The 27,680-nt window shown below is 50.3% G+C and overlaps 1 protein-coding gene across 1 annotated transcript; it reads right to left on the reverse strand.

Moving 5' to 3' along the window:
* Positions 1 to 256: 256 nt before the first annotated feature.
* PTGES (prostaglandin E synthase) lies at positions 257 to 27,471 on the reverse strand. Its single transcript, XM_019728817.2, has 4 exons — positions 27,376 to 27,471; positions 10,579 to 10,769; positions 7,665 to 7,747; positions 257 to 870 (listed from the first exon to the last, which is right to left on the reverse strand). Exons 1-4 carry the CDS (start codon positions 27,407 to 27,409, stop codon positions 621 to 623), a joined length of 558 nt encoding a protein of 185 aa, XP_019584376.1. The 5' UTR covers positions 27,410 to 27,471; the 3' UTR covers positions 257 to 620.
* Between the last annotated feature and the right edge of the window lie 209 nt (positions 27,472 to 27,680).

Here is a 27,680-nt window from a genome sequence, read left to right on the forward strand (position 1 = left end):
GAGCACAGGAGGTGTCCACAGGGCACAAAGGAGCATAACCTCACCCTCACCTCGTTAAACTCCAGAGAAGTGTCAAAAACCACATCTGTCTGGGCCTGGGCCTCGAGAGGAAACTGGCAGTGGTTCCCAGGCCTGGCCATGGCTGGGACTCACAGGGGAGCTTTTTAAAAATGCAGGTGCCTAGCATCCCTTGAGACCCGCCAAACCGGAAACTCCGGGGTGGGTCTGAGAAGTCTGCATTTATTACAGGTCTGGATTCAGATGCCATTAGGTTTATTGACCTGAACGGAGTCTCCCCTCACTCTTCCCCTTCTTCGGGAGGAAGAGGGAGTGATGTTTTCAATGCTCTGTTATATGAGTGGAGAAACTGTCTATCAATCTTGACAACACATCTCCAATTGGCCACATCACCCAGGAATCCAGGAGGCACATGTGTGTGCACACGTATACACACACGCACACACACACACACAGAGGCCAGCTGGGCCAGGAGCTCACGTTCAGCAGGTCGCCAGGAAACCAGGCAACCTCGAAGGGACGAAGGGACGCCCTGTCCTTCAAGTACAGCCCCAGTGGCTTGTGGCCAGCGGTCTGGTGGCCGAGGAGGTGTCAGCTGCTGGTCACAGGTGGCGGGCTGCTTCCCATATGATCTGCAGGGCCATGGAAGCACAGGGGATCTGGGCCACGGTGTAGGCCAGGGAGCGGGTGGGCGCCCGGAGCTTCCCCAGGTAGGCCACGGTGTGCACCATGCGGCCCAGGAAGACGAGGAGGAAATGCATCCGGGCCACAAAAGGGTGGGGCCCCAACAAGGAGTAGATGAGGCCCAGGAACAGGAAGGGGTAGATGGTCTCCATGTCGTTTCGGTGGGCTCTGGGAAGGCAAGGGGGTGCAGTCAGCCAGGTGGCAGCTTTGAGAATGTCATAGAAGCTGGGGCCTTCTGCCCTGAGAGGCCCTGCCCCACTGGGGATCGTCTCAGGGGCACCAGACATGTCCATTCAGGGCCAGAGCAAGCGATACCCTGGAGGTGGGAGGGATGGCAACTCCAAGCTGGCACCTGCCAGCAGCTGAGGAAACAAAGCTCCGTTAACAGGAGCCATGGGCTATGCGTTGGGGGTTTCTTACCAAGCCCACTCCCTGCCACAGTCTCCCCGATCCTCCCCTCTGGGCTTGGACCCCAGGCGGGAAAAGTGGGGTTCTGAGGGGTTGAGTGAGAGCTGGGTGTACCTAGGTCTGTCTGGAGGCCATGCTCTTTACCACCATGGCCAACCTCCTTCCAAATGCAGGTTCCTGGGCCCTCCTGGGTGGGCTGAGCCTAAGAGCACGAAATCCATGCATGCCTCTTATTTTGCTCCTAAACATAAGCATCCCCCCTCCCGCTTTCAGGGATAATAATAACAAGAACAGCTTCCACTCACTGGAGCCAACCAATCGCCAGACGCTGGCAAAGCTCTCTGTTTCATCCGTGCAATCCTGCTTCTTTTGTTGTTGTTTAAAATAATCAAGCGTGTGAGTATGTTGTGTGTGTGTGGGGGGAGGCCTGTGTATAACCCTACCATAAATAAATGACCAAGAAAGAAAATTCACCCACTTTGGCTAAGAGTCAGTTTACATTTCCCATGACTCCTGCTAATGGGCAGCTTCCTTTACGGCGGGCGGGGAGGTCGAGTCCCATAAATTAGAGACTGAGAAAGTGACTGAAGCCATAGATGGCATGTTGGAAGCTCACATAAACAAGATACCCGGTGCCCGGGCCATGACCTCCCGGGCACTGGGTGGCAAAGGATAGGCCACATGTGTGAGGCTCAGGGAGTCTGCTGGAACCGAGGCCCTTCTCCAGGCCTTCCAGCTGGGAAGCGTTTCACGAATGCTGTGCCAGTGGGCCAGGCCCAGCCCAGCATCCCTGGGTGGTGACCTGCTGCAGAGTCCTCTTCCCTCCCATTACAAGGAGAGCCTTAGGCAAGGGTTGTGGTATGTGGTATGTGGGCTGGGCAGGGCAGGGAGGGGGCCTGGAACAACCCAAAGCTGTAGGGGCCTCTGCAGGGTGGGTGTGGTCAAGGAAGAAGAGGTTTGCACTGAAGCCTACATGATGAGGGGCTGTCAGTGCAGGGGAAGAATTTTTCAGGAAGAGGGTTTGGCACAGGCAAAGGTCCTGAGGTGACAATGAGCATAGTGTATTCAAGGCATAGAAAAGTGAACGTGTGGCTGGAAGGTGAAGCACAAGAGGAAATGGGGCAGGATAAGGGTGGGGAGGAGCCTGAGAAGCAGGATAAGGAGTCTGGAATTCAGTCGGAGTGTACGAAAGCTCCCGTAAACCCAGCAGGGCCTGGATCTTTCTTAGGTCAAACTCAGAACATGGCAGTTGTGTCTCTGTCCCCATACATTGGAGCTTACATGAGCCTTCCTTCTCCTTTTCTCCTAAATCTCGACCTTGGGACTCAGCCACAGGGAAAGTAAGTCTCCAACAGGGCATGTCTCACCCAGCTGTGTCAAAGACTGCTGCCTCCTACACCAGAGAATGGCAGGCCCTGGCAGGCCCTAGCCACAGGGAAGGAAAGGGGGAAACAGAACTGGGGCCACTCTAATTCCTCAACCCAGCAAGTCCCTTACCTTACATGGGAGTTATAGGGAGGACGCAGGAAGTGCCCCCCTAAAATCGCTCCGTCCTATTGGAATGGAGCTGTTATACCAACACTGCCCCCCTCCTTGAGTTCTTAAGGGCACACCTTTGGAAAACCCATTTTAAATTAAATCAGTGTGTCTCAGAATGGGGTCTGCCTACCCAGGTGACCTGAGAGGTGGTGCCATCTGGATGAGGTGTTATGTGTGTGTTACATGCCGCTGAGTCAGCTCAGTCTCTTAGTGACACTTTGAATGAGTGGCGTCCACAATGTCCTGTCCTCTCAGCCCTGTTCAGCTCCTATGGACTCTGCCTATGGCTTTCTTTCTTTTTTTTTTTTTCATGGGGTCAGTCCATCTGATATTTGGTCTTCCTCCTCCCAGCATTGCGGCCTGCTATTTTCCCAGCATTATTGTCTTTGCCAAAGACTCCTGATGTGCTTGAAGTAGGACAGCTTCCGTTTTGTCATTTTTTGCTGCCAGAGACGTTTCAGGCTTAATTGGCTTTAGGACCCACATACTTTAAGGAAAAGTATCTGAATGAATGGGTTTCCTATGCTACTTATGCTTTTCCTGAAACTTTTAGATAAATACGTAATTTTTGTCATGGTTACATATTTTTATCTAAAAGTTTCAGGGAAAGCGTAAGTAGCATAGGAAACCCATTCATTCAGATACTTTTCCCTATAGTATGGATTTATATTTTAAGAGTGGGTCTTTTTTTTCAAGAAAGCAGTTAAGATAATCGTTGGCCAAACCCCAAAGAGCAGGTGACAGAAAGAAGTTGGGGAAACACGGGGTGGGAGATGTTCACGGCAGGTGTGGGCCCTGCTCTGTGGGGCAGGATGGAGGCTGGGGAGGTGGTCTTTGCAGGAAACCACGCAGTGGGTGCCGAGCCCCACCTCTGAGTGCTAACAATTGGGGCTGGAAGACTCAGAGGCCAGCATGAGGGAGGAGAGGTGGCTGGGAGCTGAGAAAAGCCCCAAAGCTCTAACCCAGAGACCCCAGGGCTGGCCCCACCCTCCCTTCTCACTCTGGTATGTCTCAGACCACAGTGGGGCCCCCACGAAGCCACAAGTGGTGCCAAGGACAGGGAGACATGGGGAACTCAGGAATGATGCAAGAAAACGTACTCCCTCCCCACTCCAGGATCTGAATTGAGAGATACAGATGGAGTCACTTACGTGACTCTTGGGCAAAATGTGTCATTCAAGTAACCACCAGTTTTTAAAGGAAAATGTCATCCCAAGAAAATTCCCGCTAGACTGAACTTGCACGGCCCTCTGCAGCATTGGGCCCGCCCCCTTTCTCCAAACAGACATTGCAACACCAGCTGCATTTTACAGCATCAGGTTACATACAGCGGCGGTGGGGAGAGGGAGACCTGGTTACCCCCAGATACCCTGGGCAGGGACAAAGCTGACAGCCACACCAGGTCTCTCCTTTTCCTTTCCCTGCTCCCTTCCCTGTTTTCCATCCACATTGGCGATTTCCTCGAATTCAGTTTAATACAATGTAAAGGCTACTTAGTTTAAAAGGCAGATTTGAGAGAGTAAAACCGCCTTCGTGAAGAGGAAAAGTGTTTAAGAGCAGAGCCCACATGTCAGCAGGCCTGGGAGGCCTGGGCTCAATCGCAGTTTAGCTGTCATGAGCTATGTGGCCTTGACAAACCTGTTTCTTTCTCTATAGATAATAGTCACCTCCTGGGAAGGCTGTAGGGAGAGCCAAGCGAGCTGGTACCTATAAAGTGCTTAGAATGCTGCCTGTCAGTGAGTAGGTGCATCCTAAGTGAGCTGCCATCTTCGTCATTCTTGTCACCACCATCGCCAGCCCTGTCGTGGCCAGGCTTGTCGAAGCTAATTTCACCCTCTTGATTTTGCCAGATTCCGGACCGCCCTCAGATGCCTTGGCCAAATTAATAAAAAACACTTTAAGGTGCGGTGGAAAGTGAGTGCTAGGCTAGGAGCCTGCAGCTCTGCTGTGGGGCTAATTAGTTCCTTGGCCTAGTGCAGAGCTCCCTCCCTCCGTTCACCACCCCCAAAAGGAATGCATTGGATGATGTCTAAGGGACTTCTGGGAATGAGATTTGGGAACCCAATTTCCTGACAAACCAGTTCACTCAGACTAATTCTACACACTCCAAATAGTCAGAAACAGTCCAAAGCCGGGTCAAGTGTTCATCTTCCTTCTTTGGGATCACTCAGATATCCCCTCACTGCAGTTTCATACACAGACTCAAAATTGGACCAAAACATGCAATGCCAGGAGACTTGGATTGGTATCATAGAAGGAAGGTGGGTCTCATCATTTGCCTTGAAACCTAGCTCCTGACTTCTCCCAGAGCTGGGCTCACGGTTTGGCTCCAGCCTGAGCTCATCTGCAAGGCAGATTTACCCTCCGAGAACCAAGACCTAAGGGCTTTCCTGTTTGTGCAAAGGGTGCCCCTGACTGCACTGCAAACTCTTGTCTAATAGTTAACTAACTTTTGCTTCCAGGGCCTCGTTCCCTCTGGAACTGGGTTCCAGCCAGTTCTCCGGTAGCGGGCGGCAGGATGTGTGATTCTGAGGTCTGCACCCTCAAGGTTCCATGATGTGAAGTCAGGAGGAGGAGGAGCCCAGGGACCAGGACGGCCCAGGTCAGGCATGGTCAGTCCCCAGTCAATACTCGCCAAATGGATATGAAACAGTATTAGATCAGAGATGCTCAGAAGGTACTGAATTGAATTTCAACCATTTGAGCCTCAGTCCTACCGTGTTTCCCCCAAAATAAGACCGGGTCTTATATTAATTTTTGCTCCAAAAGAGGCATTGGGGCTTATGTTCAGGGGATGTCCTGTTGAAAAATCATGCTAGGGCTTATTTTCCGGTTAGGCCTTATTTTCGGGGAAACACGGTACTACAGATGGTGGGTCATTTTGATCAGAAGAAAAAACTGTATTGGGTGGGTGGAAATGTCTCTCGCTGGCATGGTAAGCTTAGCTATGTAGAACACCCGAACCCTGCGAGAGGCCAAACACATCCTCTTGGTGGCTGTGGTGCGTTGGCTCAGGCTGCCCCGTCATGGCAGACTGCTGCCTCACCTACACGTCCTTCTCCACTGCCCAGGGAGTCGAGCCACCCAGGGGTGAAAGTGGGATAAGGGTCACCAGTATGGCTTCGTGTATGGGAAGGCTTTTGTTCACTAAAGCACAACAAGTGTTTACCAGTGTCTTGCACATAGTAGGTGCTCATTAAATGTTGGCTGACTGGATGGACCTTATATGAAGGGCTACATACTGTAGTTACATGAGAAAAGGTGAAATAGCAAAGAATTTCACTTCTTACATTACACATATTCTGTAATTTTTAAAAGCCACAAGTATGTATATTACTTTAGATGGCCAAGGCCATAAGAAAGTAAAAAATAGACTTTCTTTGAACAAAACATTCTCTATTACATATATGACCAGTGTCCCACCCATTTCTGCCTGTGATGCATGGGAATGTGCTGAGAACTATGTGAGGGATTCTTTTCTGTCTCACTGCTGTCCCGCTACCCACTTCTCTATGAAACTCCACTGACAACCCCCAGGCCACTGGGAGTGCCACCGCCTCGCTTTCCAGCCCACTGGTGTAAAATAGCAGAGAGGAAATGGCCCAGAAGTCCAACTGAGATGGGTGACATGAAATTAAGATTTAGTCTCTGATGTAATTTTACACAGCCATTTTTTAAGAATCATTGAGGGCCGGCCCGGTGGCTCAGGCGGTTGGAGCGCGTCCTCTCAACCACAAGGTTGCCCATTTGACTCCCTCAAGGGATGGTGGGCTGTGCCCCTGCAACTAACAATGGCAACTGGACCTGGAGCTGAGCTGTGCCCTCCACAACTAAGATTGAAAGGACAACTTGACTTGGAAAAAGTCCTGGAAATACAAACTGTTCCCCAATAAAGTCCTGGACCCTTTTCCCAATAAAAATCTTTGAAAAAAAGAATCATTGAGTACTATTTACTGACATGGAAAATGAAATAATGTTAACTGGAAAAAAATCAGAACCCCAAATTGGGTATACAAGGTATGCCTATGAGTCATTTTATGAAAAATATTTAGACCTAGAAGACAAAGAGGAACTAGGTGAAAATGTTTACAGTGATTAGAATTGTGAGTGGTTTTCCTTTTTTCTTCTTCTATGTATTGTCAACATAATTCAAATTGTCTGCCATGTGCTGATTTTTATAATAAGAAAAATGTTTCTGGTGGACTGGGGGATGCTAAGTATGAGAATATGTTCAACTTCACTCGGAAATAAATGCAAAATAAAACCAAAATGTGACATACGTTTTCACCCATCGCACTGGTGGTATATCCACCCAGGAGTAGACATGCTGAGGTGGCAAGGCCCCAGAAAAACATCTCACACACCGGTGCTGGGCATACGTTTGTGCCCTATTGGACAATATTTCTTGGCATTTAATTGCATCCTGCTGTTTTGCTCACATGTACACGCAAAGGCAAATGAAAGAGGTTTGGATGCACTCTGTTCATAACAGAAGGGAGAGCAGCCTAAATGCCCATCAGAGGGGAGCTGGGCAGGTGGGTCAAAGACACATTCAGCAGAGTAATGGCATAAATGCCGCAGCCCCGAGGCAATGACCGAGGCCCCTCTATAAGCTCGTGTGAAACCTCTGCTGTTGTGTGAAAAAAGCAGAGTACAGCCAAATGGGTGAAAGGTGATCCTTTGGGGGTTAAAGGACAGAGCGTGGCACATGTGTTAGTGCGTTCAGAAAACACGGTAACTGCATTGGCGCCTTGGGAGAGAACTGGGTGGGACCGCAGTCAGAGATGGGAGGGAGACTGACCTCCCTGAATATCCTTTGCTCCCTTTGTAATCCTGAGCCATCAGCATGTATTACTTTTCCACAATTAATTAGAAATCAAATCAGTGAATAAATAGAGCAGTCTGACAGCGTCAGGAAGGCAGAAGACCTTGGCCTCCGCGATCTTCAAGCCCCAGTGTTCAGAAGAGGGCCTGAAAGGACAGAGCGTGGCCAGCCCGAACCCAGTGGTACTTGCCTGAGGCAGCGGTCCACATCCGGGTCGCTCCGGCAATACTGAAGGCCTCCGTGTCTCAGCGCATCCTCTGGGTTGGCAAAAGCCTGAAATACATCAACTGAGAATTACTGTTCAGGAGACGGGACGACCTGGTTGCCCGGGCCTGGTATGTGTTGTCACATGCACGTCCATTCACCAGCGTCCACGAGCTCCTACTATGTGCCGACTGCTGGAGACTCACTGTGAGCAAGGCTGCTGTGGATAGAATGTTTGCATGCCCTGAAAATTCAAATGTTGAAACCTAACCCCCAATGTGATGGCATTTGGAGGTGTGGCCTATGGGAGGGGATTAGGTCATAAAGTTGGAGCCCTCATGAATGGTGATTAGCACCCTTATAAAAAAGACTCGAGGCTCCCTGGCCTCTCCTGCCATGTGAGGACACAGTGGAAGACAGCCATCTATGAACCAGGCAGTGTACCCTCACCAGACAGAATCTGCTAGCACCTTGACCTCGGACTTCACCTCCTCTATAACTGTGAGAAATAAATTTCTGCTGTTTATAAGCTGCCCATCTATGGTATTTTGTTAGAGCAGCCCAAATGGACTAAGGCAAAGGCTGTCCTGTCCCTGCTGCTATGAGTCTCAATCTGCTGGACCAGGGAAGACCAGGTGGTGAGTGTTAAGAAAGAGAAGACAGGGTTGACCTTGAGAGTGTTCACAGGAGACCTCATGGAACCTGGGATCAGAGGCTTCTCTGAGGCAGTGACATTAAAGATGAGGCTTGAAGAAGGCATCCACATTACGTAGGTGAAGGGAGGGTTGGAGCAACAGCAATCAAGGCACTGGAACAGCATGTGCAAAGGCCCTGGGGTCAGAAGATGGGCACTCAATGAATTGTCAATGGCAAGCAGAGACTTCAGGTCACACTCAGGTCATTGAAGGCCCATGCCCATCACTCATGCTCCATGGTTCCCGGATGGCATCCAGGCAGGCCAGCCCCACCAACCCACAGCAAACCTCAGCACCAGGTTTTCTAAATTGTCTGTCCAATGGCAAATCCTGCTGCTTCTGACTCATGAGTCCCCAACCGCTGGTTTGTCCTGCATGTTGGGCCTGTCTCAGCCCCACCCGAGAGGCGAACGCAGTCCATTCCTATGCCTGTCTCAATCAGGACCGGAGCCCCCACACCCAGAATTCTCTGTTGGCCCTCAAGTCATGGTATCACCAATTCTGATGGCCCTGCAGAGTCCATGGACTCGTGACACCCTTCAAAGGGTCTTAGAATTCAGTGGGCAGTTGCCTTCGGAGTCTACCGTCCATAGGGTTGGTCATCTCTGAAGACAGACCTGGAATACAAGTGGGCCTGGCCAGGCGCCAGCTGCCGTGCAGATGGGAAGAGCCCTGCCATCCGAAGCTGGAGTCCTACCTCCAGCTGGGGCAGGCGGCATGTCCCTGGATGCACTCCCATGAAGCGATCCAGTTTTAATAAGTGAGGAGAACTAACAGCGGTGGAGCGTTTACTCAGGTGCTGAAATCTCCTGGCACTACTGTGACAGAGGAGGAAACAGATCCCAGACTTGCCCAAGGTCCCAAGGCTAGTGGGTGGAAGAGCCAGCTCCTGCACCCATCACCTCCATTCCTCTCCCCTCCTTGTCACCTTCCCAAGCAGAAATGAGAGAAAAAATTTGTAGGCAGCACCTTGGGGACAGCCCCAGGGAGGTTTCCTTTTGCCATTCCCCACTGACCAGGCAGACGGGCACTCAGACAGGTCTGTCTCCTCTCTTCCCTGAGTTCGGGTTAAAAGGGAAGCTCGGGGCCCCTGCACTTCACTATTGAGAACCCTATCCTCCTGTGGCAGGTGTGGACTCTGCAGCTGGGCTCAAACCCAGCTGTGTGGCCTTCCAAGTATTATTTCCTCTCAGAACCTAGGTTCCTCACCTGGAAAACAAGGTGAATAAGGCTACTCCCTTCCTCCCCCAGGGCTGTGGTGGGGATTAAATGCTCACCTCCTTGAAAGGATTCAATGGGGAATGCAGCTGCCCCTGCTGGGTGCCTGTATCCTGCAGCCTGGGTGGGCCAAGGCAGAGAGGAGGCCAATTGACCAATGGTCCCCCGGGAGCTGCCCTGCCTCAGTGCTGCATCTACCTGAGCCAGGGGCTGAGCCGGCTGCCCAGTGTGCACCCTCCAAGAGGTGCCAGAGCCAGCCTGGCCTCGCCTTTAAACTGGACAAAGGGGACAAGGCGGCGGTTTCCAGAATTGATTCCTCTATTAAATACCTGGAAGAGTAATCAGCAGGTGTCCCCTGGGCCCTGTGTGTAAGGGGGGGATGGTACGCTTGGCCCACAACGTCTCTGCTCTGGCCGTCCAGTCCCACATGAGGAGAATCTAGCTGGAACCCCGTCCCACCCACCCGCTGGCTCTGGCTCAGATCTCAGCCGCTTTATTATTGTTTTATTCCCCTGACTGGTCGGGGAAATTCCTCCCTAAAAGCTCCGTGGAGCCCGGCCGAGACCCGGCCCCTGGAAGCTGCAGTGGGTTTGTAAGTGACCTCGCCAGTGAGCTGGGAATTTCCACTTAAAGCTCTCCTGGGTCTTGTTTCACCGGTTCCCACTCCACCCAAATATCAGATCTGTGCCCGGAAGCCACTAGGTCAGACGAAGCTTTATGTTGTCTTGCTCCACCCCAGGGACCGGTATCTCAAGAGCTCAGTGGCACCGGTCCAGTCTCGTCATGCCAAGAACTTACCTGACGGCACGGTGAGTGAGTAAATGCTCTTAAAACAGAGGACAGGAAGGTGCGGGCCCTGCTGGAACTGAGAGCCACAGAAGAGGCATCCCACAGCACTGAGAGAGCCACTGGTCCCCAGCCTTGCCCACTCATACTCTGGCCCGAGCACTACCTTGGCAGGGTGGGGTCCCCGAGGGCGGCACGTACCTTCTTCCGCAGCCTCACTTGGCCCGTGATGACAGCCACCACGTACATCTTGATAATCAGCAGTGTACTGCAGAGCAGGAAGGCCGGGAGTACCTGGCCACTTACTATGGCCAGGACGGGCGCAGGCATCTTGACAGGAGGAGATCTGGGGAAGACCGGAGGCGGGCGTGTGGCTTTGCCGGTAGCCGTCTCTAGTGCAGGAGGAGGCGGGGAGAGCAGCGCTGAGGCCTGTCGGCACTGAGCACCCGCCCACTCCCAGGCTGCCGCAACTTCTGGCCCCAGGTGCTGGGACAACAGAGAGCTTGGGGGTGTCCCAGATCCAGCCTCTGGCCTTAGGCCACCCCTCCCCGGCAAATCCTTAACCACTTTCTGTTTCCTGTTAAAAAAAAAAAAATTCAGTGGAGTAAATTTGAAGATCTAATTGGCTTTTTTCAGCGATTCTAGCAACTGGAAGGGCACTCTGAGGGTTTTTTATAGGATGGATGGGCAAGGGAGTTAATAATGAAAGAAAAGGAAGGATTATTTCGGGGCTGGGACATGTTTCTTAGAGGAGAGAGGAGAGGAAAGGCTTTTATCATGCAGATGGCCTCTTCTTTCTGTGGGGGCTGTAGGGGACGGAGAGAGCCCGGATGAAACAATACCTTACTGGTTGACCAGAAAATTCCAGGCTGGTTGACTGAGAGATTATGTTTCTTGGAGAGGGTGAAACTGCAGTTAGATCAGGTATTAAAGTTTGGTATCATGGGCTTTTAGCACGAGTGATGCCGTTTTGGGGCGGGGGTGCCACAGTGCCTGCCTTCTGGGGGGCTATGACAAAGTAGGGCACCTGGAAGGACCTCCACAGGTGGCAGATGTTACTGATCTGTGCCCACCTCCCTGAGAGTCAGAGCAAGTCGTAGGCACACAACAACTGAGCCATCTGCCCCATCGCAGCCTGGACACTTGAGCCACAGCCATACCTACACTGATGTGACGGCCCCCCAAAGCTATCCACGTCCCAATCCTCAGAGCCTGTGAATATGTTAGTGTACATGGCAGATGGGACTAGTAAAAATCTTGAGATGGGGAGATTACCCTAGATTATCGGGGTGAATCCAATTTAATCACAAAGGTCCTTCTAAGAGAGATGCAGTGGAATTTGTGGATGAAACAAGGGGCTCTAAGGAAAGTGACCTCACTGGGTGATCTAATGATTAATTCCTAACTGGGTAGGTCCTGGTGGGTGTTCATTCCCCAGGCGTATAACTTCTTTAGTAAAAGGCTTCTCTTTGCCCCAAGCCAGCCCTGTCCATTGTTTCTGTGCATCTAGTTAACACGCCTCTGAAACAAGCAGTAACTACCCTGAAGAGAGTACAAAATCTTAACTATCCAGTAATATAACCCCGGACTTGCTTTCTCCCACCTTCATTTAATCTTCCTTACATTCCCTCCTTAGTCTCAAATGCATAAAAGAAGTTGCAAAACCGTCAATCTCTAGAGCCGTTGAGATCTTGCTCCCCAGCATAGGTCGTCGGTTTGGCTCAAATAAACTCTTATAAAAAGAATTCTCTACAGGTCAGGATGTCCTTACATAGACAAATGAGAGGGAGGAAAGCGTTATTAAAAAAAAAAAAAAAAGCAGAGGTCAGAGAGGAGAGAAGATACTATACTGCTAGCTTTGAAGATGAAGGGAAAATGAGCCTGGCAGCCAAAGAAAGTGCAGGTGGCCTCTAGAAGCTGTAAAAGTCAAGGAAGCAAAATCTCCCGGAGAGCTTCCAGAAGGAACCGGCCTTGCGGACACCTTGACTTTAGCCCACTGCAATTGAGTGTGGACTTCTGGCTCCCAGCACTGTAAGATAATAAATTTGAGTTGTTTTAAACCACTAAATTTGTGGTCATTGGCTACAGCAGCAGCCATAGGAAACTACTAGCACACACTGCCACTGTCTTCTTTGGCATGGCTTTACTTTCCAGGGAGGCTCCCAGGCAAATGGCTTCATTGTTCATTACAGGGAACTTCCTGAAAGATCCATCAGCTCTTCCACAGGAAGCATCAACAGTTTGTGCCCTAAGATTCTTTGAAGCCCTTGTTTCAAAATCCTTCCCCTGCTGTGTCCCCCTGCACCTTAACCCTGTTGCCCAGGTTTGGGGCAGGACCTCGGCAAAGGCAGGGAGGGATCTTGTGCCTTTAGTTTTGCCAGCACTGCTTGCTTTGCTAGGGGGCCCCCTGGGGAAGTGGGGAAGAGGGATAAAACAGTCTCCAGTGCCTGCTCCACCTTCTCTCCTCTAGAGCCACGGCAGTGCCAGTCTGGCCAAAGCTGCAGAGACCAAGGGAAGGACTGGTCAGAGGGCAACGACACTGCCCATGTGCTCTGGAGCCAGACTCAGTTGGCATGGAATCCCAGAGCCAGCCCTCGGTCGCAGCTGTGTGGCCTTAAGCAAGCAGTTTCCCTCTCTGAACCCATTTCAACTGTAAAACACAGCTGACAATCAGTCCCTCCCCACAGCAGCTGAGAGAATTAAAAGGAGTCTTGTCTAATTGTGAAGCAGCTGGCACATAGTAGGCCCTCTGCTTCCTCATCCTCAAAATGGAGATAATAACTCCCACCTCGCAGGGCTGCCAGGAGGGGGACTCTTGGAAACCCCTGCCCTTGCTGCTGGGGGCAGTGGGTTGGGGATTGGGGAGGTGGGATAGCTTCTTGTCCATTTGCAAATGTGCCAAACCTTCCTTTATCTGGACAAAAGATACACTTGCAAACCAACAGCCATGTTTCTGGAGCTGCCAGGCGGGGTTAGCCCAGTCCTGAGAGATATTGTTAGGTCACGATCAGGGACATTGAAGGCATTGAATGTCCTGAAATAAGTTTTATCTCTGTGTGTCGGGTAGAACTGTGCAAGCCTGTTCCTTGGATGTTTCTATCTGAGAACAGAGGACGCTGGCCTCTCTGGTCCCTGTTAGGCACAGCCAGAGGAATGAGTCGTGGGAGACCAAAATTGGTCTATTAGAATTTATTTGGTGTGTTTGAGCAGCGGGAGGTCAGGTTAGAAAAGACCATAACCTCTCCAAGTAAGAGGGGTATGGAGTTTTATAGGGGGAGGTAAACAGGGCTGTTTCTCTTCAATGCACCACAAGCAAGCAGGGAGCAGGAGAAGACGGCTTCTAAGATAAGATGGTTTCTATTCAGCACATTCCAGGTGGTTTCTCCAGGCCTAAGGCGGCCTCTGCTTCTGGCCTAACAGTCTCAAATTTTAGATTTTCTAACCTCGATGTAAATCTCTTTGGCCTGTGGTGGAATTTTCTATTAAATTCAGCTTTGTCCCTTAAGCCGGTTATCGCAACCTCTGCATATGTTATGTAGATTTAAGTTGGAGCCCAGAGTGGATCCCCCTACAGATGCAAAACCTCTCCCAAGTCACTGGGCCAGCACTGGGCCTAAGTAAATAGAAACATTGAAACTGGAATGCACAGTAAATGTTTGGGAGCAAAATCATTCAGAGGCAGAGAGAAAAGAAAGTTTCAAAAAGTCCCAAGCTAAGTTACACTTGTTAAATCAAATTATACCAGAGATCCAAATTTTAAAATAGAAAATTTAGTGCCACCATTACAATCCCCTGTCTTAACAGTCCCCAGCTTGGAGGAACCACTGGAAGTGGTCTTCCTTGTCAAAAAGTTCAGTTATGGGGTCTGGTGGCTGCACCACCCTCAGAATCGTGGACCAGAGGGAGCCCGAGAGGGCCTCTTGGTGTAGATTCCTCTTTAGACTAGGGGGCACGCTCTGCCCTGCTCATCTTCTGAAACAAAACCTCACCAGTAGAAGCTGGGAAAACCAGCGTGGGCAAAAAGCAGATTATTACCCGCTGTTACCCGAAGCCAAAACTAAGAGGGACTTTGTGGGGAAGCCCCTCTGATTGATGCAGCGCGACTTCAGGAATCTCTGCCTCATTGTGTGCTGAAATCAGCCAGTTAAGCCTGGGCCTGGCAAGGAGGACAAACCCTTCTCTGATCTTTGGCCAAGAATTTCCCTAAAGCCTCCTTTAGTCAGTGGAAGCCCTGTTGTTTCTGGTGGTGGAGATGATGGGGTGTTACTTTCCGCTGAGCTCCAGTTACAACATTTGCCTGTAAAATGGGATTGGTGGCCCCTGCCTTGCAGGGGGTGAGGGAAACTAGAGAGTGTGCGTGCAAAGCACTGCCCTGTGGGGGTGGGGTGAGGAGGTGGGGGGTAGGGGGGGAGGTGGGACGGGTGGGGGTGGGGCTTACTGTGGGCCTGGCCTTGAGGCCCAAGGAAAACACAGCGGTGCCTGCCCAGAATTGAAGGTGAGCAAAGGCAACGGGTCTGCCCCCCGGAGGAGGCTCCCGGGTGTTGGCAATGTTTTCTATCTTGACCTGTATGTTGGCTACACAGGTAGATATATGTGTAAAAATTCACTGAGAAATATCTTCAAAATTTGTTACTTTCTTGTATTTTTTTTTAAGCCACGAAAGTTCTCCGTCACAACTCTACAACACTGAGCAAAGAGGAACTGCTGTCTTAAGCCCCGTGTGGCTTCTTCCAGCTCATCCTCTTCACCATTTCCTGAGGATCAGAGACCCAGTTCTGCTGTTTAATTGTCTGTGACTTCAGAGGAGGCTTAGAGAGAGGAGGAAGTAGCCCAGCCTCTGGCAGCCGCTGGTTTCTGACCTCAGTGAGTATTGCTGGGGCTTTCTCCAGCCAGGGATGGGGAAATACAGTGATTAAAAAAAAAAAAAGACTGTCGCTCAAGTGACCTTTTAGGTCAGATCTTTATTGTAGTTGTCACTGTGGCATCAACCATCCTTTGGGAAGCAGTGTTTTTGAAATGTGGTATGTGGTCTACAGAAGAGGCAAATGTAGATATGTAGATTAGGTAACTCTTTCTGATGGCTCTGCAGCCCTAGGGCAGAAGCCCACCAGGTGGGACCCCTGGACTCCCTTCAGGACGAGCAATTCAATGAAGGAATATTGTTTTTGTCTGTCATCTCCCTTCTCTCTCCTACTTTCCTTTGGGAAATCACACCCTTCCTTTCAGGACCTGTACCCTAATTGCTTGTAATTTTGGTGGGCCAGCCAATCAGAGTACTTCATCTTAGTATGCGGTACTGCATTTCGTACAAGCAGAGCCAATCAGAGAACTTCCCTGGGAGGTTATATTCTGGCACTGATAAGGAGGCCCCTGTCGGCTCCAGGACTGGGCTCTGGGACAGTATTGGCCTGAAGCTGTGTGCAGCCATTGGAGGAGGCTGTATTATGAAAGAGACAGTGAGACCCCAATCTCTGACTCACCCCAGTCTAGAAGTCTAGGAGTTTCCTCTTTTACAAAAAGGAACTTAACATCCTAAACAAAACATCAGTCAAATCACGTCCCTCCTCTATGACACTCTGCGGTGGCTCCCATCTTACGCAGAGTAAAAGCCAAAGTTTGGACGATGGCTCATGGCCTTATTCCATCTGGTCCCAGTCATACTTCCTGTTCTTCAAACATGCCAGATACTGTCCTTTCTCTGGGCCTTTGTTCTGGCCGATCCCTCAGCCTGGAATTCTCTTCCCCCAGGCATCCATTGGGTTGACACGTGATCTTCAAATCTTTGCTCAAATCTCACTTTCTAGATGAGGTCCACCCTGATGGCTTTCATCAGTTCTGCAGCCTGTCCCCATCCCCACTCACCTGCCTCTACTTGCTCTTTTCTTTCCATTCATTGAATAGCACACTTTATAATTTATCCTACTAACACCTGGCTTCCTAGGGCAGGCATCTTGGTTTTGTTCAATGAAGAACCATAAGTACTGGTCCTGTGCCTGACATATAGACACAACTGTAATTTGTTGTATTGAATTGAGTTAAGGTCATTTGATTTGGATTTCTTCTTCTTTTTTTTAAATATATAACCAAAAGAGTCTAGACCAAGATAAGTAAAAAGCTCCAGAGTTTGGATGTGGCTCCTGACTCCTGCCCTCCTATTTCTCGGAATGCTGGCTGCCTCTCCTGTCAGGCAGAAAGCCAGGGAAAGGGCCAGTGAGTCTCTGAGCGGGACTGGCTGCTGAGCAGGCTGGGACCAGAACCAGATAACGAGCACTGCCCCAGGGCACCCGCTTTTGATAACCACTCAGTGAGGACTGGGAAAGACCATGTGACTTTAAATCTAGTTAATTTGCACATCAATGGCACAAACATTCATCCAGCAGCTTACAAACACAGAAACAACATTTATTGACAAGGGTAAATGATTAAGACTGGCAGCTGCATGGGCTGCCATGTGCTGCCATGAGCCACCGGTGGCCAGCGTGAGTGGCCGGTCGCTGGCGAGAGCTGCCGTGAGGTGCTGTGAGCGGATGACCAACAACCGGTGACCGACTGGCTCAATCGGAGGGAGCGCAAGGCTCATAATAGCAGCATGGGCCAGGGAACTGTGTCCTACACAACTAGACTGAGAAACAACGGCTTGAACCAGAGTGTGGGGGCGGGAGGTGGAAGAAAGAGGAAAAAAAAAAAGACTGGCAGCTGCCCATCAACAAACCAGGATAATTCAGGGCTACGTGCCAGACCACTTGACTGGGCTCCCAAGCCCACCCTGGCCCCTGAAGCCCATTCTTGAGACAGTCAAGCTGGCCTGAGGGATGATGCTATGCCACTTAAGGACAGCAGTCAGGTGGGAGATGGCCACAGGGTCACTGGGCATTGCCCTCACACCTGGCACTGGGCTAATCACAGATGCCATGGTATTTAATCCTCCTGAGGAGATATGACTTAGACCCATTTTAGATATGAGGGGTTAGGGGCTCAGGTTGGTGGCTGTACTAGCCCTGGGTCCCTTGGCTGGGCTTGGTCATTCTTATCACAGAGGGACTTATCACAGAGGGACCCCGTTTTAGTGAGCTCAGGCCCAGAGGAACCTGTATGTGGTAAACACTTCAAGAGGCAGCAACTTTTCATGTGTCATTTAAGGTCCCTTCCACTTTCTCCATGTTTCCCTGAGTCAGGAAATTCCCGGCGAGCTCGTCCCATCCAGGGAATGAGAACTAGGACACTTGCTCAGCTGTAGCGTCCAGTGGTGACAAAAGACCAGATAGCCACATGTGGAATATTATCCAGCCATGGGAAGGAATGACGCCCTGCTCTGTGCTACAGTGTGAATGGACCTGAAGAACATTCTGCTGAGTGAAAGTAGCCAGACACAAAGGGCCACATCGTGTCTGATTCCATTTATATGAAACATTTGGAAAAGGCAGATCTGTAGACAGAAAGCAGATGGGCAGTTGCCAGGGTGGAGGTGGAGTGGGGAGTGGGGCTGACTGCTTACAGCACACCAGCTTTTCTTTGGGGAAGATGAAAAAGTTCTAGAAATGGATAGTGGTGATGGCTGTACAACAATGAACATCCTTGAGGCCACCGAATGGCACATTTGAAAATGGATAGTTTTATGTTCAAAAAGAAAAAGAAAGAAGAAAAGCCAGGGCCACTGTCTTGTTCACGACTCTATGTACAGGCCTAACATGGTGTCTGCATAGAGCTGTACTTAGTAAATATTTGTTGAAAGACAGGCCTCCTGAAGGTGTGCGTGAAGTGCTGGTGAATTTCTGGGGCCGGGTGTGGGGCACACCCCCTTCTCCTGTCTCAGGGGAGAGAAACAACATGTGGCTATTCCAAGTTCTGACCCAGCGTGGCCCCTGATGGAACCCACCTGTTTCTCCTTGAGCTCTGGCCTCAGATCCCGTTATTGATGCGCAGAGCTGTGGTCAGAAATGTGTGTGAGCATTTCCTGAACGCAGCTTGGGGACACAACACAGCTGACAGGAGAGGCCGATGGGGGAGGAGAGGGAGGGGAAATGTTTGTCTCAGCACAAACCACTGCCAAGACATTTCCAGGGAAGCTGCTGTCACCCTGTGTGTGGCTGTCCGTGTTGGCTCCGGGGTCCGTGAGAGCCAAGACCATCCATGCCCGGATTGCCCATGCACGCGGTCTCACGCACACCGCCCACCAAGGCTGTTTTCCTGTGGGCAGTTCCAATGTCCAGCTCTCAGCCACATCAGGAACCCATTTCCTAGGAGGCCCTGGAGGGGAGTTTTGCATTCCTGGGATCAAATTCAGCCTGCAATGGCTCAGGGGACAGCTGGTTGGGGTTTTCAAATGCAGGAATGATGGGAACCCTTCCCACTTCCTCAGCAGCCTCCAGGACCTGAAACTTCCTCAGTTCCACGAGAGGCACCACCCCCTTTCCCTCAGGGCCCTTGTCACGGAGACAGTATTTTATGACTGGATTTTTAAACTAATCAACCCAATATGTCAGATGCTGAAACTGTCAAGGGGGTGAAGTGCGTGCTTCCTCCTTTAGCTCTGATGCAAGGGTCGAATCTGCAACTCCCTGATGGTCCATCTCAATTCAGACCCTGCCAGTCCAGGGAACTATGTCCAATAATAATAGCAATAACAATAGCAACAGCAGCAGCTGTCACGTATTTGGCACCTCCTAGGAATTAGGCATTGTCACATGCTTTAGGGAAAAAACCCTCCTTGTTTTATCTGCAGCAGCATCACCCCGTATTATGGAGCATGATCAGGCCCATTTTACAGATGGAAAAGTAGGCTCAGGGCTATGAATGACCTGCTCTAAGGTCACAGATCTGGGCAGAGGTGGAGCAGTCCCTAGCCAGAGCCCGTGCTCTTACCCCCCAGAAAGAGCTGAGGTTTGAATTTAAGCCAGCCGTCCCCTTCTTGCACAACTCTCAAAATTCCTTCCTTGTGCTGAGCTGGATCTGCCTTTCAGGGCTAAGAGAACACACAGCTCCTGTCCCCTCCCCACCGCCCTTCAGAAATTGGAGGACACACTGGGTCCACCCTAAATCTCTCTCAAGCAAAACAGCTTTTATGCCACCAGCTTATACTTGGATCCCATGTTTTCTAGGCCCCACGACCCAGTCTGTAAGGGTCCCTCTTAGAGGGGCCATAACCCTGTGTGCCAGTGAGCCAACTCAAGCCAGCCAGGCACCATCAGCCCTTGCTGGAGACCCCTCCCTGCCACCAGCATAAGAAGAATTGTGACTCCACGCAGGTCTGGGTACACGATTTGTGGGGCTCAGTGCAAAATGAAAATACAAAACCCCTTGTTTGAAAGTCATGAAGAGTTTCAGGATGATAAGAGTAAAGCATTAAACTGCGCATGGGACGCTGTGCGACTGCACGGAACTGGCCCCAATTCGAAGCTGAGGGTGACTCAGCATAGGGTGAGTAAGGAAGGCATGTCCTAATCCAAGCCAGAGAAGGATAACATCAGATCTTGATAAGGCCTGTCATCATCTCTACCTAATATAATGGATGCCAACATTTTAGTATAAATAATAACATGACCAATGATAGCAGCCAGCATTTTTGAGCTCTTCCCCTGAGCCAGGCATCATGCAATATATATATATTTTTTTGTTTAAAGATTTTATTGGGGAAGGGGAACAGGACTTTATTGGGGAACAGCGTGTACTTCCAGGACTTTTTCCAAGTCAAGTTGTTGTCCTTTCAATCTTAGTTGTGGAGGGTGCAGCTCAGCTCTGGTCCAGTTGCCGTTGTTAGTTGCCATTGCTAGTTGCAGGGGGCGGAGCCCACCATCCCTTGCAGGACTCGAGGAATTGAACTGACAACCTTGTGGTTGAGAGCCCACTGGCCCATGTGGGAATCGAACTGGCAGCCTTCGGAGTTAGGAGCATGGAGCTCCAACTGCCTGAGCCACCGGGCCAGCCTCCGCAATATTTTTTTAAACAATGTTTATATAATTTTCACCCTGTGCCCAGGAAATATTAACTTATTTAATCTTCACAACATCCGGTTGAGGTAGGGACTATTAGTCCCATTCTATAGATGAGAAAACTGAGGTATGGAGCAGTTGAGTACCTTACCAGTCATATAGCTAATAAGTGGTCTCGTAACAACCTTTCAGGGTAAGTACTCATAACACTGTTACCTCCAGTTTTCAGAGAGGCTTCCTGAGGTTCAGGGAAGAGAAAACAACCAGAGTGAAGAGATCACGAGTGGAGGGTTCAAATCCAGAAACACACAGTTGCAGAGCCCCTTTGTGGTCCAGCCTTTACAGGAAACATGCCTGTAGTGTGCTGAATAGCATCCCCCCAGAAGATATGCCAAGTCCTAACCCTCAACCTCCGGTGACCTTATTTGGAAATAGGGTTTGTATTAGTCAAGATTCTCCAGAAAAACAAAACCAATAGGGAGGGGAGAGAGAGGGAGAGAGAGGGGGAGAGAGAGAGAGAGAGAAAGAGAGAGAGAGAGAGAGAGAGGCGAAGCGAAAGAGGTATTTATTATAAGGAATTGGCTTGCGCAATTATAGAGGCTGAGAAGCCCCACAATCTGCCATCTGTGGGCCCACTGATTCAAAGGCGAATCTCATCCAGAAATGCTCTCACAGACACACCCAGAAACCTCACTTAGTCTGGGCACCCTGTGGCCAGTCCAGCTGACACATAAAATTAACCATCTCAGGGTCTTTGCAGATGTAATTAGGTTAAGAATCTTGAAATGAGATCACCTTGGATTTACGGTGGTCTCTGAATCTAATGACTGGTGTCCTCATAAGAGAAAGGAGAGGGAGGGTCCAGATCCAGAGGAAAAGGCCGTGTGAAGATGGAGGCAGAGCTTGGACTGATGCAGGCACAAGCCAAGGGTTGCCAGCAGCCACTGGAAGAAAGGCATAACGAGAGAGCCCCTCAGAGTCCCCAGAAGGAAACGGGGGGGTGGGGGGTGGATTTTCCTCTACCCCTCCAGGTTCTCCCAGGTGATCTAATAATTAAATCGACATGAGACAGATTAACAGGAGAAATAGCTGAATTTAATTACATACATACCTATGGGAACACCACATACATGAGAGGTTCGGAGACAGAGAGTTAAAATGAGGATTGTAGGGCATTCTGAGGTAAGGATAAGGTAGGGCCCCTTGGGGGCTTCAGGAAAGTCATTCACAGGACGATAAGAAGGCAGAAGTCCAGCATTAGAAGTTTGCCCTGTGGCTATAGATAGGTCATAAAAGTTATTTCTGGTGATTATGGGCAGGGCTCCAATTTAAATTCTTTAAGGGAGAGGCAAGTTTCTCATGAGCCTGCAGGGTCTCAATTGCCTTCAGCCCCAAATAATTCACATACCAAAGAAGCACGCCTTAGGGAGACCTTTTCTGAGCCCATCAGAACCAACCCAGCCAACAGCTGGATTTCAAACTTCTGGCTTCCAAAACTATAAGAGTAAAATTCTGTTGTTTTAAGCCACCCAGGTTGTTACAGCAGGCCCAGGAAATGAATACAATGCCTCTTGTGTTTCTAAAAGTGTCTGCATGTCCACAGGACATGTGTGCCTACAGTCTGCTTTCCAGAGAGTGCTTACTTCACATAATTCAGCCAAAGACTAAAGATTTATTCCACTGATACTGTCAACTTGAAAATAAATCTACAGACCCCCTTCTGGATTCCCAGAGGCCCAAGGACTGCAGGTGAGAAGTGTTGTCTTGGTTCAACAACTGGTTTACAGACAAGGAGCCAGAGGGGAGGTAGCTTCCTTGGTTGTGGTTAGAGAGCGAGGAAGGTCCAGAGCCGTCCAATGGAGACATAATGCCACCACAAGTGCACATCACGTAGGTAATTTACAATTGTCTAGGTTTCAAAAAATAAAGTAAAACAGTGAAATTAATTTAAATAATCGGATTAGTTTCTTGCAGCTGCTGAAGCAAATGACCAGAAACTTGGTGACTTAAACCAACAGAAATGGGCCGGATGGCTCAGTTGGTTACAGTGCGAGCTCTTAACAACAGGGTTGCCGGTTCAATTCCCACATGGGATGGTGGGCTGCGCCCCTTGCAACTAAAGATTGAAAACGGCAACTGGACTTGGAGCTGAGCTGCACCCTCCACAGCTAGGCTGAAGGACAATGACTTGGAGCTGATGGGCCCTGGAGAAACACGCTGTTCCCCAATAAAAAAAAGTTAAATTAAAATTAAAAAAAACAAAAAACACACACAGAAAAAGGCCACAAGTCTGAAACCAAGGTGTCAGCAAGGCTGTGCTCCCTGCCACAGCCACAGCCACAGCCTCAGGGGAGAACCTATCTGTTCCTGCCTCCTCCGGCTTCCAGTGGCGCCTGCATTCCTTGGCTTGTGGCTGCATTGCTCCGATCTCAACCTCCGTGGTCATACTGCCCCCTCCTCTTCTCTGGGTGTCTGTGTCAAATCTCCCTTTGCCTCCCACTTATCAGGGCACATGTGACTGCATTTAGGGTTTACCTGATTAACCCAGGGTAACCTCCTCCTCTCAAGTCCTTTAACTGAATCACAGTTGCAAAGGAAGATCCCCTTTGCATATAGGGTAACATTTACAGGTTCCAGGGATTAGGACCCGATATCTTTGGGGGGATATTATTCAGTCTACTATAATAATATATTTTATTTAAACCAGTGTATCCAAAATATCCTCATTTCAACCTGTAATCAGTATTTTTAAATGATTAATGAGGTGGTTTACTTTTTGTTTATAGTAGGTCTTCAAAACCAGGCATGAGTGTTAGGCTCGTGGCACATCTCCATTTGGGCTCCCCACATGCCAGGAGCTCGAGGACCATACCTGGCTTATGGCTACCCCACTGGACAGTGCAGCTCTAGAAAAGCTGCTCTGAGACTTACTTCTTTCTTGTGTTTTATTTCTTTACGACACATGGTACAAAGGCCGCAGATGTGATTAGAATCTCAGATGAAACGCAGGCCTTTTGTTCAGACCACAAGGCTTGTGAATCAAGATGCTGAAGCTGGGGGCCAGCTCAGGTGGTTAGAGCTCCGTGCTCCTAACTCCGAAGGCTGCCAGTTTGATTCCCACATGGGCCAGTGGGCTCTCAACCACAAGGTTGCCGGTTCAATTCCTCGAGTCGTGCAAGGGATAGTGGGCTCCGCCCCCTGCAACTAAGATTGAACACGGCACCTTGAACTGAGCTGCCGCTGAGATCCCGGATGGCTCAGCTGGTTGGAGCGCGTCCTCTCAACCACAAGGTTGCCGGTTGGACTCCCGCAAGGGATTGTGGGCTGTGCCCCCTGCAACTAGCAACGGCAACTGGACCTGGAGCTGAGCTGCGCCCTCCACAACTAAGATTGAAAGGACAACAACTTGACTTGGAGAAAAGTCCTGGAAGTATACACTGTTCCCCATTAAAGTCCTGTTCCCCTTCCCCAATTAAAAAAAATCTTAGATATAAAAAAAAAATGCTGAAGCTGCCGTTGAGGTACGTGCCCAAACTGTGGGCTGATTTTGAGCAAGCTGGCCTTCAAGGTCAACTCTGTAAACCCCGCAATTCCCAAAAGAACAGCCAAACTCCTCTTCCCATCTGTGATAATAGTGCCAACCTAGGGTTTGCGTTTTACAGTTTGAAAAGCGCTGACATTCTGTGACCACCTCATATGTTAAATCTTCTTATCCCACTGTGAGAAAAGGGGAAACTGAGGGAGGCCTGGAGATGCCAAGTAACCAGCCATGATGGCCCTGCGGCTGAGGAGCAGGAAGGAGCACAGGGCCTGAGCCAGTGCCTGGTCGCTGTCAGGCAGCACCTCCTTCTAGCTGAGCACCATACTTCACCTCTCGGAGCCTCGCTTTCCCCATCTCTAAAATGGGCATGTTAACAGGCTTTCCCTAAGGATTATTGAGATCATCCAGGTAGCACGGAGAATTGTGCCTGGCACGAATTAGATGTGCACTAGCTCTGCTGTTGGTGTTGGTGCTTTAACAACTGAGAGTCAGCCTGGCCAGTCTAATTCTAGAAGCAGAGCTGGGGGGCTGGGGATGCATGTGTGAAGATCCACCGCCCTCCACCAATAATGAATCGGGATGGTCCAGACTGGTAAAGAACTAATTACCTCACAACAGGATAAAAATTACCTCACAACATGATATGCGTGTACCAGGTGAGGAGAGAAGCATACAGGAGAAAGGGGTGCTTTTGCTGGGTCCCCCAGGAACCTGACTGGCGGGTTGGAAGCCAGGGGATGTACTGGACAAGCCCAGAATTGGGCCCTGCCTGAGCCCCTATGAGGGGGGGTCCCCCCACCCACACAGGTAGACACCCATCTCCCATTTCCTGGTCCGCCCATGTCCGCCACAGCTGATTGGACAGTGGAGGGCACCTGACCACAGGGAGCAGATGGGAGGCTAGCCAACAGCCAATGAAATCAACAGCTGGGGAGAGCTCTGCCCAAACCTGCCTCTCAGGTGTGAACAGAAGACACCCAGACCCAGCAATCTCTCTCCTGGGTATCTACCCAAAACATCTGAAAACATTTATACATAAAGACATAAAGACATGTGTGCTCCGATGTTCATTGCAGCTTTGTTTACGGTGGCCAAGACATGGAAACAACCAAAATGTCCTTCGATAGATGAATGGATAAAGAAGTTGTGGTATATATACACAATGGAATACTATTCAGCGGTAAGAAAAGATGATATAGGAACATTTGTGACAACATGGCTGGATCTTGAGAGTGTAATGCTGAGCGAAATAAATCAGACAGAAAAAGCAGAGAACCATATGATTTCACTGATATGTGGTATATAAACCAAAAACAACAAAAGAACAAGACAAATAAATGAGAAACAAAAACTCATAGACACCGACAATAGTTTAGTGGTTACCAGAGGGTAAGGGGGATCAAATGAGGCTAAGGGGGATCAAATATATGGTGATGGAAGGAGAACTGACTCTGGGTGGTGAACACACAATGGGATGATGTAATACAGAATTGTACACCTGAAATCTATGTAGTTTTACTAACAATTGTCACCCCAATAAAAAAAAAAAAAGACACCCAGAGAGAGATGGAAGGTTGGGCATGGGCGCGGGAGCCCAGACACAGCGAGAGGGGGCTGAGCTCAGCGGCTCCAGGGGTCCCGTTGGGCAGCAGGAGCAGTGAGTGCAAAGGATGTTGACAAATAAGCCCCTCCGTGAATCCGCTTGGGGTCCTGGCCAGCACTGGGGACCTGGCCTGCGTTCCTGGGCCCCGCCCAGGAGCTTGCCCCTGTACTCGGAGCATCCTCACTGCAAGCCCCTCTATTCCAGGATCCTCGGTGCGGCCCTAGCAACAACACGGCCCTAGCAACAACACAACGAACAACTACCACTGACTAGGTCTAGTTAGCGTGGGTCTGCCACCTGCTCTCCTGGGCACTGGGTCCACCAGAAGCCAACGCCCCTAAGAAGGCTATTTTGGAACTTGCTTGTCTTCTTGGTACCGCATGGTAAGCCATTTTCTGTGCCAGCTTCTCACTGCTTCCCTGCACCTTCTTAACTCGAACTCCTCCGCCATGAAGGCCTCTTTGCTCTCACCTTGCCCTAGGAGCCAAGTCCTCCCTGGCACAGGGAAGCACAGTACTGACCCAGACAAGCCCCTTGCAACCCCTCCTCACTGCGTGTTTCCTACCAGGCCTTCTCTGGGCATAATTCTGACCACACAGACCCATCAAAGGCCACTAAGGCTGTGGGTGTGTCACCGTTGAGCATGTGGGAGGCAGCAGCTGAGAGAAGCCAACCAGCACTCTGGGGAGGGGGCAGGCCCCCAGGGCTGAGCAGGCACAGTTTAGACAATGTAAGGCCTGACAGAAGAGAACAGCCTCTTCCCACCCCCCTGACTTCAGCTTGGGCTGGGAACACAAGTTGGGCAGTAAAATGAGTGATGCAATAATAATTATTATATAACAAAATGAATGAAAATGACAGCTCACTTTACCTGCCAGACACCATGCCCAGTGCTTTATAGATATTAGCTCTTTTTCTTCTTATAACAATCCTAGGAGGCGGGTCTATCATTATCCCCATTTTAGAGATGTGGAAACCAAGGTTCGGAGGAGTGAAGTGACTCGACCAATTTCTGTGCTGAACCACAGCTATATGTGTAAAGAAGACTCTTCAGAGAGCCCAAGGGAGGAGGACTGGCTGAGAAGGGACTGATGCTCAGAGCAGGGTGTGAGGAGCCATCAGGCGGGCCTCCCACGGGCCCAGCTGGAGCTCTGACCTCCTCCAAGACCTCCCGATTGCAATCTGGACTGTCCATCTCAGAACTGCAGTCGAGTATCACAGGCTCTATAATCAACTCTTCAGCCCAGAGCACTGGGCTGGGGGGTGGTGTTCCAGAGTTCTGAGCTTAGAGCCCAGAAAGGACCAGTTGTGTCCTTCACCGTCACCCCACCCCCAGCACAAGCTGCAGCCAGGAATCTAGGTAGCCCAGTTTGACATCCCAGGAGACCCTGGCCCTCCTATCTCATCGTCAGCGATCCTTTGCAGCCCTGGGGGTAGCACAATTTTTGGTCTCTGAATTGCACATGATCCTGGAAGAAAAAATGCTCTTCTTCCTGGCTGAGTGCCAAGCTTGCACCCAGCTCTCAGTCATTCCCCAGCTCTGCACAGATTGAGCCACACACCTGGAGCAGGTGACAGTGGCAGGCCTGTGACCAGAATGCCAGGATGAGTTTCCATGGGAACCAGGGATGTGTGAGGCCCCAGAAGAGCCATTTCTGAAGGTCATAGAATTAAAGTTGGAACCCGGAGTGCCCAGTAGAGGTGCCTTGCTTGCTCATTCATTCATTCATTCATTCAACCTCTGAACCCTGAGCGTTCAGTGTGCTATGCTGTGCTGCGTGCTGAGGACACAGAGCTTATGTCAGAGGCGCCTGACATTGGGAGCGGTTTGGAGCTCTCTGGGCAAACTCTCCACCAGTGACCTCTCTCCAAGCCAGGCCTGGAGTTCCTCCGAGCCAGCCTCCGCCCTCCCGCTTGCCTCTTACCCTGTCCCCAGGAACCTCTGCCTGAACTCATCATGTGAGGACGTCAGCGTTGTCAAGTTGGAGGCCTCAGCCAGCTCGAAGTCCAGGGGGCCTCAGGGTTCTTGCTTTCTCCTTCCTGCCTCTCAAGTATGACTCAGGCGGGGCTGTGGTGAGCCTCTCCACTTTGATGCAATCGCTTTCTTCACTCCAACCACAGGCCCTGTGAGGGGGCCCCCTCCTCTGCCCCTCAGCCCTTTGAAGGTCAGGGTTTAGAGCTGGGCAGATGAAGACCATCTCCTCAGCTGGGGGTCAAGGGTCAAGGTCAG

This window comes from Rhinolophus sinicus, linkage group LG04 (genome assembly GCF_036562045.2).
Source record: "Rhinolophus sinicus isolate RSC01 linkage group LG04, ASM3656204v1, whole genome shotgun sequence".
NCBI lineage: Eukaryota > Metazoa > Chordata > Mammalia > Chiroptera > Rhinolophidae > Rhinolophus > Rhinolophus sinicus.